This window comes from Schistocerca gregaria, chromosome 11, assembly GCF_023897955.1.
Source record: "Schistocerca gregaria isolate iqSchGreg1 chromosome 11, iqSchGreg1.2, whole genome shotgun sequence".
NCBI lineage: Eukaryota > Metazoa > Arthropoda > Insecta > Orthoptera > Acrididae > Schistocerca > Schistocerca gregaria.
In genome coordinates this window covers 52258344-52276838 of record NC_064930.1, presented here as the reverse complement: position 1 = coordinate 52276838, position 18495 = coordinate 52258344, and the positions used below count along the sequence as shown (strand labels likewise).

The 18495-nt window shown below is 36.3% G+C and overlaps 1 protein-coding gene across 2 annotated transcripts in view; it reads right to left on the bottom strand.

Moving 5' to 3' along the window:
- LOC126295274 (zinc finger protein 596-like) overlaps positions 1–18495 on the bottom strand; it is a 128143-nt gene that overhangs the window by 36199 nt on the left and 73449 nt on the right. For both annotated transcript variants that reach the window (XM_049987702.1, XM_049987703.1), the window contains exon 7: positions 1610–1647. In XM_049987702.1, the coding sequence (XP_049843659.1) occupies positions 1610–1647 (38 nt within the window). The remainder of the gene's footprint in view (positions 1–1609; positions 1648–18495) is intronic.

Genomic DNA, 18495 nt, shown 5'->3' with positions numbered 1-18495 from the left:
AAGAAATAAAAAACTATAGCACATTGTAAAATTATGATTTACATTCATTAAAATATTGTATAACACCCATTAAGTTGTAAACTACATCCCTATTTATTTTAAATGAAATAATAATACCTCCCCACCCGTGTTACTTCATAGGGCCTTGTTCCCATGCTCCCTATGAAGGGAGTCATAGCTTTTCATCACTGAACTTTGCTAAGAAATTTTAAAAATTTATACTTGATTCCTGCACAAGAGGGAAGGAATATGCAGGGCTCACCAGTGTGGAAAGGGAAGAGGAAGTATATTTTTCAAAACTTTTTATTGAGAGTTCTTAATTCATTGTTGCAATCTTGGATGCTGTGCAGATTGCCCACATTATCCCATGGCTTCAGCACATTATGCTGACTTTTTAAGGTTCTCATAGTAAGGACTTGTTCACCCTCATTGGCTGGTAGGGTGCCAAGAGTGAGTCATGTGGTGCAGGCACACATGAGAATGAGTGAAGATGCTACTATCTCTTGCTTGCTGGTGGCTGGCCAGCTAACATATACCTCTCCTGCTCTCAAAAGCCACCCAAAACATTTTGGTCTCAGTGGCAACCTCTCTAGTCAGTGGTTTTCTTCCCTCCTAGGTGGCCCTTTTATGGAATAAATCCTTCAGAGTTCTTTTTGGAAACTGGCCAACTTTTCACTTACTTAACCGCACCAATCTGGATACCCATTCCATGCCCAATCCTTCCAATCTGTACATATCCAATGCCAAATGTTTCATGTGAGAATCTGTGATTTGACATTGCTGTGTGACACCTAAATATTGTGTCTATAACCTAAAATGGCAATGTTTGGGCACTAATATTTACTGGACAATGTGATTAATTCTGGTTATTGTACTACAAGTATTTTCACATGCACTGTTCCTCTCATGAGTCTGTCACTGCATGTTATGGTACAGTGAAGTTCGACAAACACCATGTCTAACTAATGCTTGACTTTGTTCTCTTTTGAGGACATTTATCAAGGTTTGCTTTTCAAATCTGAGTCATTTCATCAGCAAGTTCAGAAACTGTGCACTAACATATTGCACACAAAATTCTATCAATATGCTGCACAAGTTCATCACTCATGTTTGAATGTCTTCCCTGACCATGATGGTCATGCATATCTCTATGATCACCCTTGAAATTTCAGCACAACTCCTTCACAACACCATCACTTAAAACCCCATCACCATATACACAACATAACTGACCATGAATCTCAGCAGGAAGTAAATGACAAGACATACCTTTCAACTGGCAGATAGGCACTAACACCATTGATTTCAACTCCTTATTGCTTACAAATTGATGAACATAACAGGGAGCTGACATTGTGCCTTTTAAAGTATGCCTTTGCAACCTGCAAGTGCCATGAAGCTATAAGCGTTTGTCTACTTCCAATTGCCAATTAGAGATTAATTTATCACCAACCTTCATATTATGGATCATATAGCCTTGTAACATAGCTGCTTGTTGACAAAGCAATACATAATTTAAATAATCTGTATGTTGCATCCGATTTCCCATGAGACAATAGAAATCAGTACTTCTAAAAAACAAACATATGGTGTATAATGACATCCTTACCGTATACTGCCTGGTACGCTTCCTTCCGATGCTTCCTCCTGAAATATTTTATTATATTATTATGCAATGGATGAAAAATGTATGGCAGTAAAGAAGAAATACAAACAGCATTCTACTACTATTTAGACTCAATTAATAAATATGAATTACACTGCCTACTTGTTATGTGCACTTAAATTATGTTGCAATTTTTAGAGGACACAGAATGCACGCAGTAAGTTTTTAAAAATTACTTCCATCACAGATACACACCAAAAATTTGAGTGGTACAGTACTTCATCACATCCACAGAGAAAAAAGTGCTCTCAAACTGTATATAAGATTCATGTCTGCTCACATATGCCTAAAGACGAATTTTATTGTCGATCAGAAATACATTCTCATGGAAAGCATCACATGTGGTAATTTAGAAGGACGTGCACACTATCACATTTATATTACCACATGAAATAGAGGGAGGCTACCAAACAACCACTGGTTTTCAGAATGAAGCTTTCGCTCTGTAGCGGTGTGTGGCGCTCTGTTTTGAAACTTTTGGGCACATTAAACTTGTACCAGAAAATGGAGCACAAGGGAAAAGTTTCAAGGCCCAATCAAACATACTTTTTAAATCTGCAGGTAGCTTCCAGCTTATGCTTGCTCATCCTCCTGAAAATGTAAACTATTGTTTCAAATTTGATACACATACAGGGTGACAATTATTGAGCTATATGAAAAAACGTGAATTAGTTACCAACAATGGCATGCACACACCTTCTTCAACATGTAATCATCATTACAGATATTCGGATTTAGGTTATGACATGCTCAATATCTCTGCCATCCTTCGCGATGCTGTGGCGCAGACTAATTGCAAAATTCTGCATGACCCACTAAGTGTTGGAACATCATTGTTGTTAATGACCTCCAGAATGGTAGTTTTAAGCTCAGCAATTGTTTTGGGATAATTGCTTGATGGCATTTTCTCAGAATCAAACTGGGGTAACAAACCAAATAAATCTTAACCATAATATTAGTCTGTAAAGAGCCAGCCAGCAGTGACCACAGATCCCTTGTACCAAATTTACCAGAAAATAGTCTTTCAAATTGATTCAAGCCATATGTCTCAACAACATATCTAAATCCACATCTGCACTGCACAAAATTCTTAACAGCCATGGCATGGAAACCACTGAAATCCATGCTGAAAAAGGTATCCTCTTCTACTGATCAGGTGCTCATAACTCTTAAGATAAGCATTTCAAAGCCCATGTTTCTGGACACACTTTCTTGTTTTGGTGCAAGGGACCTGTTCTCAGAACCTGTGTAGGAAATTTTGTTACCACAGTACATCAGCATTATTGTAGATTATCACAAAAAAGAAGAAGGAGAAGAAGAAAATTGAGAAAAAACTGAATGCAAGGCTATAGACGAAGTGAGAAAGAAATTAAGCTTGTCAACAGCAAGCATTGAGAGTAAACAGAATAAGTTTGTTTCTAAAGAAGATACACAGCACATATTGTCATCCAGATATTTTCATTGCAATACAGATGCAGAAATGAACAGGTGTAAGAAACCCAAAGAAATGCAGTTTCTCTGTAATGTGCTGCTGGAGAGAATAGCTTTCTTACCTGAAAATGCAGCTAGCTCCCGATTACTTGGGTGCAAACTAATTATGCAAAATTTTTAAAAGGTAACATACAAAGCCTGAATTATTCTTTTTTAATTAGAATGAATATTTTACAACAGAATACTGATTTCCAGTTGTGAGCAAGTGGACCACAAAAATTTCCACAAACTGTCCAATAGTAGTGGCTGTGAGCCAGGATTCTATCAATTAAGTGATACAGATCTAGTGAACAAAGTGAGTTTGGTATGAAGTGAGTGAAGATGAGCCTTTTGAAGACATGCTGAGAGTTAAAGGAAGCGATTTTTTTGACTATACCTATGTTTTCACGCTATGGAAAATGAGAACCATAAACAGGAAAAAAGTGAACAAAACCATAGAATGTAGGCTATTTCTCAAAAGTGAATTGAAAGCCAGTGACACAGTACACAGTGTGTTTGAAGAGTAACTTTGTGGGTTAGTTTTCCATTTTCAGTGAGAAATGCTCCAGTTAAAAGTTTAATGTGACAAATAGCATGCTTTGTAAATGTAGTGAATAGCAGTTTGTAGTATAGTCATAAGCATTTTGGTCCACATTAATCCAGATTATTGGAAGCTTGCTGTAATTAGAAAATAGCCTAGAATACCCTACAAAAGTCTGTCACCATTTTTTTAGGCTAAGCAATCTCTGGAGTTCGTCAATATTAACAGTATAACTGAAGTAGAATGCACATTTATAAGTTTGAAACCAAAACAAAGTCCCATAATAATTCAACAGCAGTTACACTATTACAACAGTTCAAGACTTATGCAATGCTGTGCAACAAACCAACTTACTGCCACATGGCAGACATATTTTTTAAGATTGAAAAAAAAAAATACTGTCACTGAAATGTCTCGATCCCATATTAATTTGAAAATATGAATGATAAAGCAATGCACTTCCCACACCAACAAGACATTCTATAAATATGTAACAGCATTGTTTGGACAGTTGAAACTGCAGTCACTACAGATAAGCACTGTGAATGGACATCATCAATGTGACAGCAAAAAACATAATGAAGAAAGCTGCCAAGAGTTGGATTTAGGAAAAACTGTCAATTTAATTAGTTTCTATGAGGAAGGGCCACTATTATGGAGTGTACAGCTATTGGACTACATGAACTGAGATAAGAAGCGGAAGTTTTTTGGCTCAAATTTTCACACTGTATAACACCTCCACAGAAGTACCAGAATACCAACAATCTAAAGAAACAGAACAAGTAGTTCTATAACACAGAAACAAGTGAAGTTATGTTCAAATCAATTATTCTGGAAGTCTGAAAAAGGACATCTACCTTCAAGTAATATAGCTGTATTTACAACTTTATATAACATGGTATTTGTTGATTATAAAGGGTGCTGAAGAACAGACATTCAGGAGTTTATGAGTGGTTTCCTAAGTACATGCAAGAAAAAAATTCAGATACATGTGTGTCTGGAAATGCTTTATTTATCTGACATCCAACTTATTTGGCTTTTGAAGAAGTATGGGTATTTGACGAAATCTTGTGAAAATTTATTTCATCATAATTGTCACTTTACCACATATTAAGAGTGTAAACACACCTGATGCAAGAAATATTAGTGACAAAAGCAGTCTGAATTTAACACTAATGGATTTATAGAGAATTTAGAAATATTTCTTCAATCTCCATAGCTGTCATTCTCATAAAATTTCAATATTGATGTGGATCTTCAATCAAAAGCACTGCAATGCTCCAAAATCATCTTGTTGCTTCATTCACTCTTACCCAACATAACACGCAGTCTTTTACGTATTTTCTTTGGCACTGAAAGTATAAAAAATGCAGCTGCAGACTCACATCTTCCATAAGAACCTCTTCCTTCACATGCAGAACTACAATGGAAAAATCTCACAGAGGGAGACCTCTGAGCCCTCACAGACACTCACTCTCCTGTGCATAAATGCTTCTGACATCTGCTGTTGCAAAATTCTCAGGCATTTACACAAAGTACTTGCAAATGACTATTAGACAAAAATTACCAACGAAAATTTAACCCTAATGTAAATAATTCTGTAAGTACTAACTGTGAGCACCAAACTGTTTGAGGGAAAAAAAAACCATGTGTGTATCCCAGTCTTCCATTATTTTCACTGAGCAGTCTTTGTTTCATTAAATACATCTACAATTAAAGAAGTCTGGAAATGCTTGTAATATTTCTCTCTGTTGTTAGTTGTTGCACAATCTGCCACCTTGGTAGATAAAAAGTAGTGTCTACCCAACGTAAGTTTTTGTTTGGTATTCCTGATTCTCACTATTTTTAATTATTTATTTTGCCACAAGTACACCACCTGTTCATACAGTATCCTCCTGAACACATTTAAAAAATGCTTTCACTTAATTAACCACTGTTTGTCATGTTCCTATTACCCTGTACTGAACTTGTCTTACAATGGTATCTATTGCTGATTGAATAAGTACCAGTGTTGCACAAGTGCTTTCTAAATCAGTCAATATCAGCCTAATTCTACATGTTTCTGGGCTTATTGCTTAATTTAATCTAGCATAAATCCCTTTCCCTACATAAATTCTCAAAATCAATTATGATTCCCTGCCCAGAGCCTCCTTTTCTCCAGCTTTGTGCACATGATATGACATAAAATATACTTTTACATAACTGATGTCCTAAGATGCATAAAATGTCAATATTTCTACAACTGCTGGTTACACTTGGCAGCACAGTATTACATTAACACTTAGCAAATCATTTCTGTCTTGCATTACTTTCACTGCACCAATGAATGTATCAACTTGCTTATGGAAGAAACCACACAGCATGAGGGAAGAAGAGAGGGGTAGCCTCCCAGAACTGACTGGATATGGTGAAACATGTTGCTCATAGTACAGAATGAGAGATTACTGCATGGCTACCGAAAAAATGTATGTTACTGAAGGAATAATTCAGCTGAAAGTAGAAGAAAGTATTGAAAAACTAGTTTATAAAGGAAACAATCTTTAGTAACTGTATGCTTAATGTTGAAAAAGTAGTCGATGTTTTGAGACATGGTACAATGGACTAAAACACACCAAAAATGTCCAGTAAACATGGACTCTTCAATGCATACCTTAAGAGCAATGAGCACTTTTTCACCTTGCAGATGTGAAACACACATCATCTCGTAAATTCTATGATCAGTAACATTTTAATCATTCTGACACAGAAAAACATCGATCACAGTATAATTAATGAGAAACATCACAGAATAAAATGCCTCAGTTAGTTAAAACAGTAACACCTTTGAGGATTTGACAAATTATCAAATTTCTTTAAGGCAGTTTAGACTAAATAAGTTGTGGAAGTGAAATTCAATCCCAACAATTTTAGTCCAGTTGAACAATTAGACAGCAGATTAACAAAACTTATCTGTTTGAAGCAACTGAATCACACACTGCTCTTTGGCTGGTTTCACCTTTTGGTGCTACTACTCCCCACATTCATCCAGGCATTCACCCCAATAATGTGTGTCCTCCACTCCAGCAGATTTTTAGCAGTGCAATATGTCCCACAGATGTACTTGCCAAGCTGGATGAATCTCTGTGACCATAGGTTCTCAGGACAATAATAATAATAATAATAATAATAATAATAATAATAATAATAATATAGTTGCATGTTTTCCTATATCAACATTGTCATTCTGTGTTTTCTGTACAGCTTTCCATCCTCATTATGTCCATTGACAATGTTATAAGACTTTTTGAGAAGTTGCTTTTATTTAGCACAATCATTTCTCATTTCGTTTTAACACACTATTGAATCCTTGCTACTTCCATTTCAAAAGTCTGAATTCATAATACAAAATTACAGCTGAGAGTGATGATTCTGAGAACAGTTAAATAGTCAATGAAATTTTGAATACTGACTCACATTGGCACTCCAATGTAGTGTTCAGCTATGTTCTAAAGCAACATGTGTTCCACAATTGACTCCTCACCAGTAACTTCTATCTAATAGAAAATAAATCTAGGTTTATGAAGTAGAATCGGTCACCAGATGTGGTTAATTAGTCCACTAGCACACTAGTTAGAGCTCCTACACACTGACTGGTTGATTAAACCATTGAGCAGTTTTACTTAGTCACTCCAAATTTCTTTTTCATTAAATGAAATTTATTTGGAACAATTCATACGTAAAGCTGATACCAAAATAAGTCATATATTTTTAAAAATCATACAACTGGGAAGATATAAAATACTAAAACTGCATTTAAAATTACATTGTTCTAATGTTCTTTTAGTGTGAATACATATCACCTGAAATGTTATACTTCTCTTAACAATAAAATGCTTCATTGGGATAGGAAGTACTTGGATAACTGTGTATTGCTTTCCACAATATTTGAATTAAGTGTAGGGAATCAAAAACAGTGTAGATCAAATATATTGAGATGTATGGCAAATTTTATTTTATTTATTCTAATTAAAAAAATTGGTATAGCAGCATTTGTAATTTATAAAAGTTTTATGTCTATGATGATTTTTGGTAATTAAGAATTATTTGACAATATAAAATCTCAAAGAGAATGCATTACAGCACTATAAATTGTCTATAATTACTATTGTTCAACCAAAAAACCACAATTTCATTTAAAAAAATAGAATTTGATACCCATGTCTAAGTGGTTAATACAGACATGATGACAATTCTGCTATTTTATGCAGACGTAGTGACTATTTGTCAAAGTAAAAATAGATTTGAGACCCGAGTTCTCCCAGCATACACAATGTTCAGATAACTTATAGTAATGCAGCAGGGTGATGTCAAAAACAACCAATATTTTGATATGAGCACATCCTGAAAGTTTCGAAGCAAAACTGCATATCAGAAATTAATTATGGTGAAACTAATAATCAATCGGCGAAGTAGCATAAACTCTGGTCCTCTGTTTTTTGACAAAGGAGGGAGCAGGATTCCATGCAGAATTTAAATAAAAAGCACAATTGCCATTTATCTTTATTTACTCTAGTAAGTTTTGATGTGCGCTCTCTCTTCACTCATGTTCTTCTGTCTGATTCATTACAGTTGACTGAGGTTACGTTTGGTGCTGATTTAAAACACCGTTTTTAACATGAATTGATTTCCTCTTACACTTTGTTCAATGACCAGTATTGTGAGCAGACAGATGGAGTTGTGATGGCAATCCTATTCTCACCTATTATTACTAATTTGTTTATGCAATATTTAGAGAAATAGGCTTTGGAGACTGCAGATTTAAAAAACTCATTTTTTCTTATTGGGTATGTAGACAATACTTCTGTTGTTTGGTTTCACAGAAGCAGGAATTTGAATGATGTTTTCAGAAACCTGAATTTAATCTACCTGAATGTCTGTCTCATGAAGGAGGTGAAAAAGAATGGCTGTCTTCCCTTCCTTGATGCGCTGGTCAGGATGAAGGTGCATGGTATGTTGAGGACATTTTGTTTATAGGAAGCATATTCACACTGACTTGTATCTAAAGGCTGATAGTTGTCACCATCTGGCTCAACGCAAAGGGGTAGTTTGTACATTGGTTCACAGGACCCATGTCATATCTGACCCTGAGATTTAGCTCATCTCAAAGTCACCTTTTGGATGAGATGTGAGTTGCACTACTGACAATGTGTATTGTGTGAGTGATGATAATATTATGGTGGTCCTATAGTCTATGGCCTTTTTGCCTTGTGCAGGGAGCATTTCCTACAGAATTCGTTGTATTTTGTGAAAATACGACATGAAGTATGTTTTTGATCTCAATCTAAGCTCAGGGATATAAGGGTTCTGGTTGTGTAAGGTGAGTGTCTGCATTATTCCTTGCAGTTGTGGCATGTCATATATTGGTCAGACTATCAGTACTATGGAGGACCAATATACTGAGCATAAGTGGCACATACCATTAAAAAAGCCAAGCAAATCTGCCACTGCAGAACACTGTCTTGGCTCTGGTGATCCTATGGGATATTACAAAACAGAGTTTCTAGCATGCAATCAAGTCATTGGGAGAGTGTTATTAGGGAAGCTGTTGGAATTAAATTAGCAAGTAACCTTATAAATAGAGATAGATGATTTGTTTAAATTCTGCATTGAATCTTGCTCTCTCCCTTCACAAAAGGGGAAAAAAACGAGTTTATGCCAACAGACGCACTGATTATTAATTTCACTCAATAACATCTGACACTGGTCATCTTTGGTTTGTAATGTTGCCAGTGTTAACAGAGGTGTGTGTGTGTGTGTGTGTGTGTGTGTGTGTGTGTGTGTGTGTGTGTGTGTTTGCTTTCTGCAGTTTTGATTTGAAAATGCAGATTGTGTCCTTGTTGAAATATCAGTGGTTGTCAATGACATCACCTGCCTACATTCCTGTCAGTTATTAGGATAAAAATGGATTATTAATATCCTGTGCATATCAAATGGTATCTTAAGTCACACATATGCTTCATCATATGTATGTGATTCAAAGTAGCATTTCTAACCCAGGACTATGGAAGCCAGTTGTTTGATATTCCCTCACTGCCAATTCAATGGGACAAATTCAGAGGCTTCAGGTTAATTGTGATGAGATCTCTGTTCTCATAAAACAACCCCACGAGCAACACTATTATCAAGTGGTAACAGTGAAGTAGTGTAGTTTGATCTACACCTATTCCACTAAATACGAGTTCTATAATTGTCAGACAGTTTGTGAGAATATTACTTGTTACATGGTGATATCAATTAGCAGAGACCAGGAAAAATATAAAAGATGAAGTATTTAATGTGTCTGAGAAAGATGATTTTCGTTCAGCAGCTATTGCATGCAGGTGCTGGACAATTATTGGGCTTCCAAATTTCCAACCAGCTTTTTCAAAGTAATACCTGCAACTCAAACATGTGCAATGTTTCTTCCTTGTTGAAGCACACACTGTACAATCATAATCAAGGTGTGACTAGAAAGAAATCTCACAGATCTCCATGAAATATGGTTTATCAGTTGATCTTTGGCAACCTGTTTAGAATATTTATTGGTTTGTATCACCATAAAATGGTAATTTTCCCACATCAAAGATCATACTGACTTGGTAAACTTGTTCTCTCTACCACACTGCATTAAAAAAAAAAAAAAAAACACCGCCCTTCACAATTCAGAAGCATCTTAGATCTTAGTAGGCTGTTCATTGTGGAAAGTATTGCATCATTTGTAGGAAAACTAGTCAAGCTTAATACAGTATCTGAGCTTTCATCCTGAACAAAATATGCTGATTATATCTCACAACAGATTACTTATGTCGAAGACACCCAAAGTCTGAGAAGTTGTCCCTAAATGATTAATTTTTGTTTTCTAAGGAATGAAATAAATTTATACATGGCGTTTTTAATGTGGAAATGTCTTCTGCTGGTTGCTTGAAGAATGGGCATAATATCAAAAGTAGAGTATAATCTCTTTAGCTCATCTTGAAACAGACTGAAAATTTTTCTTCATTTTCAGACCAACCTCCTGATTGACCTGCACACACTGTTTTTCCTAGTGAAGCTACAGAGAAGCCTACAACCTGTAAACTTTCTTTTTGGTTTCAAAAGATATTGTGGTGGGTTTCCTCCATTGGAAGAAAAAAGTTGGTAACCACTTTCATTAAAAATCAAATATATCTTGTTACATATACAAACTGCTGCCATCTGAATTACTGGAAGTAGTACTTACCTGTGGCAGCATATGGATGCTCTCTAAAATCGAGGGAAAAGGAAAACAAAGGTGCTTAACATCAAAAAGTTGGCACTGTAGTAACTATTGCTTCTCAGCACCAGTTCAATAGTTGTGGGAATTCTGTCTTTGTTGGGACAAGCAGTCATATGAGGAAAATACTCTGTTACAGTTAACCTGACACACTGATATGTTGTTTGGAGACATCTCTGTCTCAACAAAGCAATTACATGGATATGATAGGAGGCAGATGTAGCTAAAATAGTTCCAAAGATTATATTTGTTTTGGACTATTGCCAATAAATGACTATAAAGGATACAAAATATTTGATATCAACAGAAAGTTCTCTTCACAACAAAATGTCAGAAGCATCTTCCATTGCACAGTTTCCTGCAACTGAGCTGCTAGTTCCATTTCCAAAGGAGCAGAAAGTGATTAGATGCAGAGTTGACGCACATTTTTCATAAAAATGCCACTCAACATAGGGGGAAAATACAAAGTAATTGAAAAAACATTGTTTAATGGTATCAGGGATTAATCTTATGGAGCAAAATCAGTTTTCACGCTTTTAACAATCATTTTTTTCTGTGGTAGGTTCAGAGAGAGCTTCGGTTGGCTATTTTTGATTGATTTGTTCACCACATTTGCACGTGACATATTACATACCCTCCTTTTCCTGACTAAATGCTAAATATTAGCTTAAGTCAAGATTTTTTTTTAAATTTTCAGAACTTTACCATGACCGTATCAAATGCTTGTTATTTTCATAGAATGTGAGACATAAAAATCGATCTGTTAAAGTTCTTCCAAAGGAAGCTGTAACAAGTTTCTACTGACATGGGAATGGAGGTGGGGGTAGGGGATGGAACAAAGAACAAAAGCTGACCTTACTATTAACCAAATTTCTGAATATTTCCAGGACTTGGATGTGTGACCACATCCAAATATCTGTCGGCAACAGTCTCACAAATTATACCCTGCCACTTTGTATTTCCTCTCATTAATATGGAACACCAGCACATGGGAAATATAATTTTATATTATGGTTGATTTTTATAGCATTATTTGCCAACTTTGGGGCTATTTTGCCAATTTTAGGGCTACTTTTTTAGAATTTTCATATAATTCCTGTAGGCAAAGTCAAATGTTGAATACCATAAAAAAAGTTGTTTGCTCAAAATTATTGATTTTTTCAATGTAACACACTTTAGTGCCTCCTCTACAAGCTACAATTGATAATAAATCTGTCATTAAAGCAGTGGGCATCGTGCCTAGAAGAAGGTACTTATTGTTGTTTATAGAGAAATAACATAGGCTGACAAGAGACCTCTTGTCATTAATGCACTTGGCTAACATGTATCACCTTGAAAACTAATCTCTCATGAATGTCAGAAGCAAATGAGGCAACTATTCGTGGTCTCTTTCATGAGAAGAAAGTTTCCTGATAACAATAATGTCTGCCCTAAATACAGGTACATATTCCTTCATAGGTTTACAAGCCAACAATATTGCTGATATTCAAACTCTAGCTCTGTATATTTCTTTTTAAGAGTTACTTATTATTAATGGTTATTTATTTTAAACATTTACCATACTGCATTTCACATTTGTAAACAAGTGTTGGTAACCATGCAAACGAATGCAAATCGATTAGTGCAGCAACACAACTAGCTATGTTTGTTTCTGGCCTGTTGAGTGTCTAGTTAAAATTAAAAGTCATTACAAAGTATTGCTTGTCTACCTATGATTGACTGATGTCTGTCTAGTAGAAATGATCAAAGACTGAGTTTTAAATATATGAAATAAGACAGGTTTTGATAACTACAATATCAATGATGAAGATGTGTATGTAGATTATTTTTGAGAAAGATCTTTAAGCATGACGAATACTGTAAATATGAAGAGCTGACTGAAGAAGAAGAGTCAGTTAATCTTTCAGAAACTTCTTTGCTAAAAAAACATTTCAAATGTGGATAATTATAATTCTCCAAAAATGAATGTGGGAAAAACCTGGCTGTAACTAATAATTGTACTGATTGTAGACAGTTCTAATGTTGAGAACTATCATAACCTTCTAGTGAATTTTCTAGTAACAGGCTGCAGATATAAAGAAAATGGTTGTTACTTATTCAAGCTAATGACTTTTAGCAAGTGTGCTATTAATGCACAAAAATCGGTCATTGACATGATAATATTAATACACTAAATGAAGTGACTTAAGGTCAATTTCGCTGTCTGATCAGAGATTCTACATCAACATTTAGTTAGGAAAAAAAGGAAAAACAAAGCAAAACAGGAAAGTTAAAATGTAGGTTGGTCTTTAAAACCACCCATATGGTCACCAGATCAAAATTAAAAGTTCCAAACATCTTAGTAAAGTGTGTAACACTGCAGGATTGATTGATTGGAAAGGTACATGAAAAAGTGAGGAAACTGAAAAATACTCTAATATCTTTTTCTCACACTAAATTTCTACATAATTTCTGAACAATTGCACAGAAAGCATGCTATCATTTTGCCTGTCAGAAGCAACACAGTATTCTACACATGTTTAAAGCTACTACCTTCAAATGGCATATGAAACTTAAATAGCATTTTTTTAGGTGACATGTTACAAAAACCTGTACATTCAAACACATTTGGAGGGAACTTTGCCCTGATATATTATGAAACCCTGACCAGTTTTATGTGCTTTATGCCAGAAACATTTTACATCTGAGGCAGAAATAACTTTTGTTTATGAACAAACAAAATTACAAATGACTGAAAAATTGAGATGTCACCTACAGATTGTTTCTGGGGAGAGAATTTATTATACCACCACCATAAATAAAACTAGAGAAAACTTTGCAAATGGTGATAAAACTTATTTGCAGTACAGTTTCAATATGACACAACAAGTGCAATACCAAACAGCCGTTTGTAACTAAACCCCATTTATTTTAATGTCAGTTAAAAGCTGGTATTTTGGGTGTTAAGTGTGAAATCCCAAATAAACTATCTGATTACTGAGAGTGGCATTACAACTAAGGAACTTTTTCATCATCATTTAGAAAAAAAACATTTATGAGAAAAAAATGTTTATTCACTTTGAGAATTATGTTGGGCCAAACAAAACAATATATTGGTGGGGTACTTGGCATGGCAGATTTACCAAAAGAAAAACAAGGAAGCTATTGTGTCATTCATGCCAGGAGGCAACACAAAATTTGCTTGTGATTGGGCCAACAAAAGTTCAAAGTAATTTGTGTCTCCTCTTTGTTGGATTTTGTTGACTGCATCAAAAAAAAAATAACAAAAACTGATGTTAATTCTGGTGTGATGGTTGGAACTGAACAAAATGAAGTTATTGTGAAAATACATGAGTGGTTACATTTTTTCACTATAATGGTACCAAGAAAGTGTCGCATTATAACTCAGTACAACCAATTTGAGTTCAATGCAGTGAACAAAAGTGAAGTATACAGCAAAATCAACACTGCAGGGCATGTGTTTTTGCAACGGTAATTCCCATCAGAAGATGGACCTCACAGATTTCCCAATGAAGTGACTCCAGAAGAAACGACAATGATACATCAGGACTACCTCTTCAAAAACCTCAGACCATACTGCAAAGACAAATTCAAAGACATTTTGTATCCCCAAGCTGAACTTTACATTGTTGCTGAAATCTGTTACTGATTCTGAGCCTGATAATTCCCAAGGTGTCTCTGGACCCTCAAAGAAGCATTGAAAATGGTCAATTTAAGGTGTAAAGCTGAAGAGTTGTGAAAAATTTTTATACTGTTTAAAAGATGACATTTAGAGCTGCATTTTGGCATAACGTTGTTTTCTTAAATGTAAAATACGGAGGTTTTTGTTTTACTTTGAAAGCATTTTCCACAAAATGACCATTTTCATTTAACAAACTTTAAATGTCTGTAAGTAAAACAAAAAGAAATTAAGATAAGACTGTTACACCAAATTATTCACAATTTAATGCTTAATTTGAAAATATAAATAACTCAAAATTGAAAATTTCCAAGAAGAGGTCCCTTTTCGTCTTCAACCACGCATGTTGGGAGTACAGTCTAGTGACATCTGATTTCTTGTGTAGCCCAAGGTCTAATAGAAAGACTTGCACCATTTCATTGAGTCACCAAATATCATCATCATCATCATCATCATCATAGTAATTTGATCTTGTACAGAACCCTCATAGGGTTGGTCATACTCACATAACCGAAAAATTGGTGATCCAGCTGAGAATCAATCCTATGACTTTTCAGATTCCATGCACATGCCTTACCACAAGACCATGAGGACTGACATGTATACAGAGTGTTCATTTATATGATGTGATGAGTGAGTTTTTGAGTATCAAAATGTGTGATACATATGGCAATATCTTCTGACTGCTTTGAATTACTACCTTAAATTTTTTTCACTGCCAAGGTACCATAGATTTAGTATTTAACAAATTTCAATTCAATTCCGCTACCCATTCCTGAGAAAAAAAAGCGTTAACTGATTGATGGACGGACAGACAGACAGACAGACAACAGAAACAAAAAAAAAATCAATTTAGAGAAATAGCAGAAAACAAAAGTCATGATGGTCAGACAGGGATTTTAACCACTGTTTATCAACTTCATAAAAAGCAAAATAAGCATAGGTCAGTATGAGTATCCAAAATCTAACATTATTAATCTAGTGGCAAAAAGATGATGATTAGTGTGTTTAGAACTGCATCCCAGGCATCTCCATTGCTACTGGCCTATGTTTCAACAACTGAGATAGTTTTCGGTAGCAACATATCGAAGGTGTTGCCAATCTGCATTTTGCTGATTTCACAGAATGGCCTGTACAGGAGTTTGGCTGAAAAGTGCTCACTATTGCACTACTTCTTTGGATCTAGCTTCCTCAAATGGTTTTCGTTCTCACTCCTTATCAAACAACCACAAAAAATTTCTTTATGGGTGAAAATGTGTTTTAAGTTTGGACTGGCAATATCTTTATCTCCAATGCAGCAGCTTTCTACTGATTTGGAATCCAAAAATTGCCTCACTACCATCAGACTTAGTTAATGGGGGCAGGAGGATATATTTTTTATGATTAATTTGTCTCTCATATTTTTTTTTATATTCAATACACCAATGGGAAACACTATCAAAATTGCGCTTTACTGTAATACAATTAAATTATAATTTACCATGACACACTCATGAAGGAAGACTAACTTAATAAAACAGATATTATTTGCAACACAAGACTACCCAAAACATCACACATTAGCAAGACATTACACACTTTTGAGCCTGATATGATCTGCATTTAGTGATGTCCCTTGTCCTACCCAAGAAACGTTTTGGGAATACCACAAAAATATATGAATCTCACAGTCAGAGGAGACCCACCAACAAATCCATTTAAGTTATTCAATGGACTCATAATCAACTGACTTTTGGACTCACAAAAACCTCAAGAAGTGTGTTGGTCTAAGGAGAAAAATACACTAATGAGCCAAAACATTATGGATATCTTCTTAATGGCTTATCTGCCTCTCTTTCGAATAACATACGTCACTCATTCTGCATACCACAGATCCAACAGTTTGGTGGTAGGTTTGTGGGCATATACGGCATTAGATGTCTATGCACAGGACACATAATTCACGTAAACAATGGGCAGCTGATTTGCGTATATGTGATGGCACCCAACTGTCACCCAGATACGTGTCACATGATTTACATCAGGTAAATTTAGTCACTGAGAAATCAACTTGAGTTCACTATAAAGCTCCTCAAACCACTGAACTACGGATCTGGCTCTCAAACATGGACAATTATACTGCTGAAAGGCTATATCAACATGAGGGTAGACATCAAGCATGAAAGGATGCAGGTAAGTCATAGCTGTCAGTGTGTCTTCGATTGCTACCAAAGATCCCACGCAAATGCAGGGGAATGTCTCCCACAACATAACACTGCTCTCACCAGCCTGCATCCATGGCATGCTGCAAGTTTCAAGCCACCATTCACCCCAGTGATATCCTCAGAGACGATCATTGACCTAATGTAGCAAAAATGTGATTCAGCTGAAGAGCTGACATGTTTCTACTGATCAATGATTGAATCCTGATGGTTGCATATATATATGGGAATGCACCAGGGGTACATCGATTGTTAGCCACTTTTACCATTCTGCTTCAATAGCCTTACTGAGTTCCCTACTAAGCACCACTCAAAGTTTACTTTTCAGCCAAGCCGGCCAGAGTGGCCGAGTGGTTCTAGGTGCTACAGTCTCAGCAGTTGAGTCCCATAGTGCTCAGAGCCATTTTTTCAGCCAAAGGTGGGGAATCAGTAGGTGGCCCACCACAATTAACCTCAGTGAATTCCACTGCATGAGGTAAGCTCTTTTGTTGTGCTTATAGCAATCCTCCTTACTCCCTCTCAGGTCATGACAGTTCAACATAGGGTGAAACTTAAGTGGGAAACTTCAGCCCACTGTTTCTGGATGAGGTGGTGGCTGGATGGGATGCTGATGCCAAAGCTGTGACAAAATTAGCCATGAGATGTTCCATGAGAACTGATGGATCTGTACAAAGACTACCTGTAAGGGCAAGGCCCAGAATGGAAGACTGCAGTTGACAACATTGGAGGGGACAGAGTGTAGCACACACCCAAGACGAAGGAAGGAAAGAACTTAGGAGGGAGATGAAGTGTTTCCAACAAAACCACTAGCTCTGTTTTATTAGGTAATGGGGTTTGGCAGAAGACATTTAAAGGTAATAAGATCAGTGGGGGACATGTGCCACTTAAGATGTTGCAGGTGCGGTGACAATCATGGGTGGCAGTGTCAATGTCCCTGCTCCACTATGAAACTAGCCAACAGCAAATGGGGCCTGTGGAGTGGAGAATGGCAATGCCAGTAGTGTGAATTATCTTATTGGTCAGATCTCAACCACTTCATCAACACAATGTTACAAGGAAAGTGTGAACATGACCTGGGAGGCATACAGCGGCCAATCTGCACGATGGAAAGCCCAGCGGGGTAACATGACCAGTGAGAGCCAGAAAGGGAATGAGAGAATGGAAGGGAAATGATCACTATTGCAGAGGTCATCATGTGGGCCCAGTGCAAGGAAGGAAGAAGGGTAGGGGATGTGAGCAAAAGATCAATGGTCGAGAAAATGTCAAACACAGCGCTAGAGTGAGTAGGCGAACAGTCATTAAGAAGGCACAGGTTGCGGTCTGCAAGAAATTTAAATTCGTCAGTGACGAGCCCCTGACTAGATGAGAAAAGGTGACGGGCATTAAGTCCCCCAAGAATGTGGAAGAGAGGGGAGAGTTGCTGAAGGAGAGTAGTTAGCAGTGCAGATGTAGGCTGCTTGTCAGGAGGGAGATAGAGATTGCAAACCACGAATGCAGAGTCCAAGGGGACCAGAAAGCAACTGCTTCCAGTGTGGTACAAAGAGGGATCTGTGTATTAACAACGTTTCTATGGACCAATGTGCAAACGCTCCTGGAAGCCCTCAGAATGCTGGCACAGTTCAGACAGAAAGAACAGAACCCATGACAGGTTGATGAGTGAGCATTAGT